Source organism: Diadema setosum, chromosome 17, assembly GCF_964275005.1.
Source record: "Diadema setosum chromosome 17, eeDiaSeto1, whole genome shotgun sequence".
Classification (NCBI taxonomy): domain Eukaryota; kingdom Metazoa; phylum Echinodermata; class Echinoidea; order Diadematoida; family Diadematidae; genus Diadema; species Diadema setosum.
Window position 1 is genome coordinate 31186724 of NC_092701.1, and position 2545 is coordinate 31189268.

General features: G+C 44.2%; 1 protein-coding gene across 1 annotated transcript; it reads right to left on the bottom strand.

Moving 5' to 3' along the window:
- Window positions 1-1309: 1309 nt before the first annotated feature.
- LOC140240598 (uncharacterized) lies at window positions 1310-1945 on the bottom strand. Its single transcript, XM_072320357.1, has one exon. It carries the CDS (start codon window positions 1943-1945, stop codon window positions 1310-1312), a length of 636 nt encoding a protein of 211 aa, XP_072176458.1.
- Window positions 1946-2545: the final 600 nt, after the last annotated feature.

Below are 2545 nucleotides of genomic sequence, written 5' to 3' on the forward strand. Positions count from 1 at the left end.
GTGAATGATATATTGTTCGGGACCAGTTGGTAGAATGGCTTAAATGTTTAATAGTGAAAAAATAAATACTGCCAAATATTAATGCATGTATTTTCCCCTTGAATTACTATTTGCTTTTGCTATTTAATAATTTACCAAAACAGCAAAAGTACCTTAGTAGTTTAGGAATATTTGATATACATTCTATTTTGTAACTGCTAAACATGAATAGATTTTACTTTCTACAAATAGCATGTCAGTACAAGACCTTAATCATTTATAGGACATATTGACACAAGAAATATTTGTCATGAGTGTTGGGCTTTATTGCAATGTAATGAAGTTGAGTTTTTCATACAACAATACAATATGACAAAGAGCACTATGTTAAAGGTAATCTTGAGTATCGGTAATGGGTGAAAAATCTTTCAAAAGAGTTCCCATCCGTTTGCTTCCCTCCTAAAAGCATCTTATGTTAATGTTGTTCCATGAAAATAATTCAACTAAAATGTGCTGAATATTTGCAGAATTCGAAGTTAAAACATGGCGTTATTTTTTGTGTTCGCCACTCGGCAAATATTATTCTTTCATTACAGTCCCATATATGCTTTTTCTGTGTTGCTACTTTGCCAACATGGTTATATGTCTTGAAATTTCTTTAAATTTAACATGTTCTCCAGCTCTAGACAACATCAATGTGTACCAGAATGCCATTTCATGTGACATGAACAATGAAAAAAAAAAAAAAGATTTCTAGGCAGTGCCTGTCAAAATGAAATCAGAGTGCAGGTACTCCTTGTTTATACCTTTAACCAGACTAGTGCATCACACCAGTCCATAGTGAAATACAATATCACAATCAATGTTTTCTAAGACAGTCTTTACTCCTGTGCAAAAGTACTGCAAAATGTTGTCTAGACCATCTAATCCTGCCACTGCACTGCACTGCCACTGCTACTGCACTGTTGAAGTAATACTTGAGTGTATCCCTCTGGCGTTTGGCAAGCTCAGTGTCCCTATTTCCCCTGATGGGCCTGTCCAAATCCGCAGTGATGGCGGCAGTTCTCCAAGCTCCAGGGATGAGGTTGTGCTGGGGATCCTCCTGGTCCAACATGCGGACGTCCAGTGTCTGATAGCGCTTCCTGATGCGGTTGTGCAGCATGATAGCAGCTTCAACGAGCAGGCGGACTGTGTCTGGTTCCTGTCTCACCTGGCCAAGGAAGCACTGGAACCGCAAGACTAGAATACCAAAGGCGTTTTCAACAACACGCCTTGCCCTGGACAGCCTGTAGTTGAAGATCTTCTACTGTTGGTCAAAGTTACGACGGCCTTAGCGTTTCATCATGTACGTCCTCACGGCAAAGGCATCGTCTCCCACGCAAAAGTACGGCATAGGGTAGCCGTCATCATCATGGAGTAGAGGAGCTGGATCTGGGATGCCTAAAGTGCCAGCATCAATGCACTCCTTCAGTTCACTGTTGTTGTAGATCTGGGCATCAGATTGATGGCCAACCCCACCCACATCGATCCACACGAACTGGTACTTTGAATCTACGAGAGCCATTAGGACAACCGAGAAGAACTGCTTGTAGTTGAAGTAAAGGCTGCCAGAGTTCTTGGGCTTCTGAATACGGATGTGCTTTCCATCCAAGGCTCCCAGACAGTGAGGAAGATTCCATCTGGCTTCAAAATCACCTGCAACCGCAAGCCAGCCTTCATTGGTTGTGGGGAGGGAGATGACTTCTGCAGCATACTCATCCACTATCGCTCTGGCTACATCAGGGACAAACTTCTGGATGGTTTCCTTGCCCAATCGGAAGTTGTAACCCAGCTCGGCATAAGTGGCCCCAGTGGCGAGATGGCGCAGGAAGACGTACAAATTGAAACCAGGGGGAATGGCCTTCCTGAAGTGGGTGTCCTTCTTCTGCAGGTGGGGTGTAAGCCTGATCAACAGCTCATCAAACATCTATGGGGACAACCTGGTGTAGTTCTTGAACTTCCTCTTGTCATTGTCCCTCAGCTCATTCATGAGGGTATGGTACTGTCCACGTTCGGCCCTCAGCTGTGGGTGGAGCAAGGGTCTAAACCACCATTACATTTTGTGCTTCCTTTTCTTCTTACGAGGCTCTCTTTCTTCAGGATTGGCCGCCATAAATTGATAGGCAGTGGCCACCTCAGCATCTCTCATGATCTGATGGAGCAGCATCATCACTCCAACATTATCAAAAGCCTCGGACATATCGGAATTGTAAATATTTAGTAGAGATTTTGTTCATACAGCAGCTGAGGAGGTTCTGAACCAGGTAGTCGATGGCCGATATTTATATAGTCGGCAAGTAGCGCAAAGTGGCGGCAAGTTTAAACCAACTTTGCGACCGTTTGGCACAAACTAATCACCAAGTGGCGCAAAGTAGCCGCCCATCGGCGCAAATGGCGCCAACATGGTGAAATTTGGAATCAGATGGCTGTGTAATGGCGCGAACTGGCGCACCATTTTGAAGCAAGGCAGGTGGCACTTGGCGCACGCCATATGACACCCAGTTTATTCCACTTGGCGACACACATG

Bases quoted from the DNA above. Each gene is read 5' to 3' on its own strand.
- LOC140240598 (XM_072320357.1), bottom strand. From the start codon at position 1,945: ATGTTTGATGAGCTGTTGATCAGGCTTACACCCCACCTGCAGAAGAAG.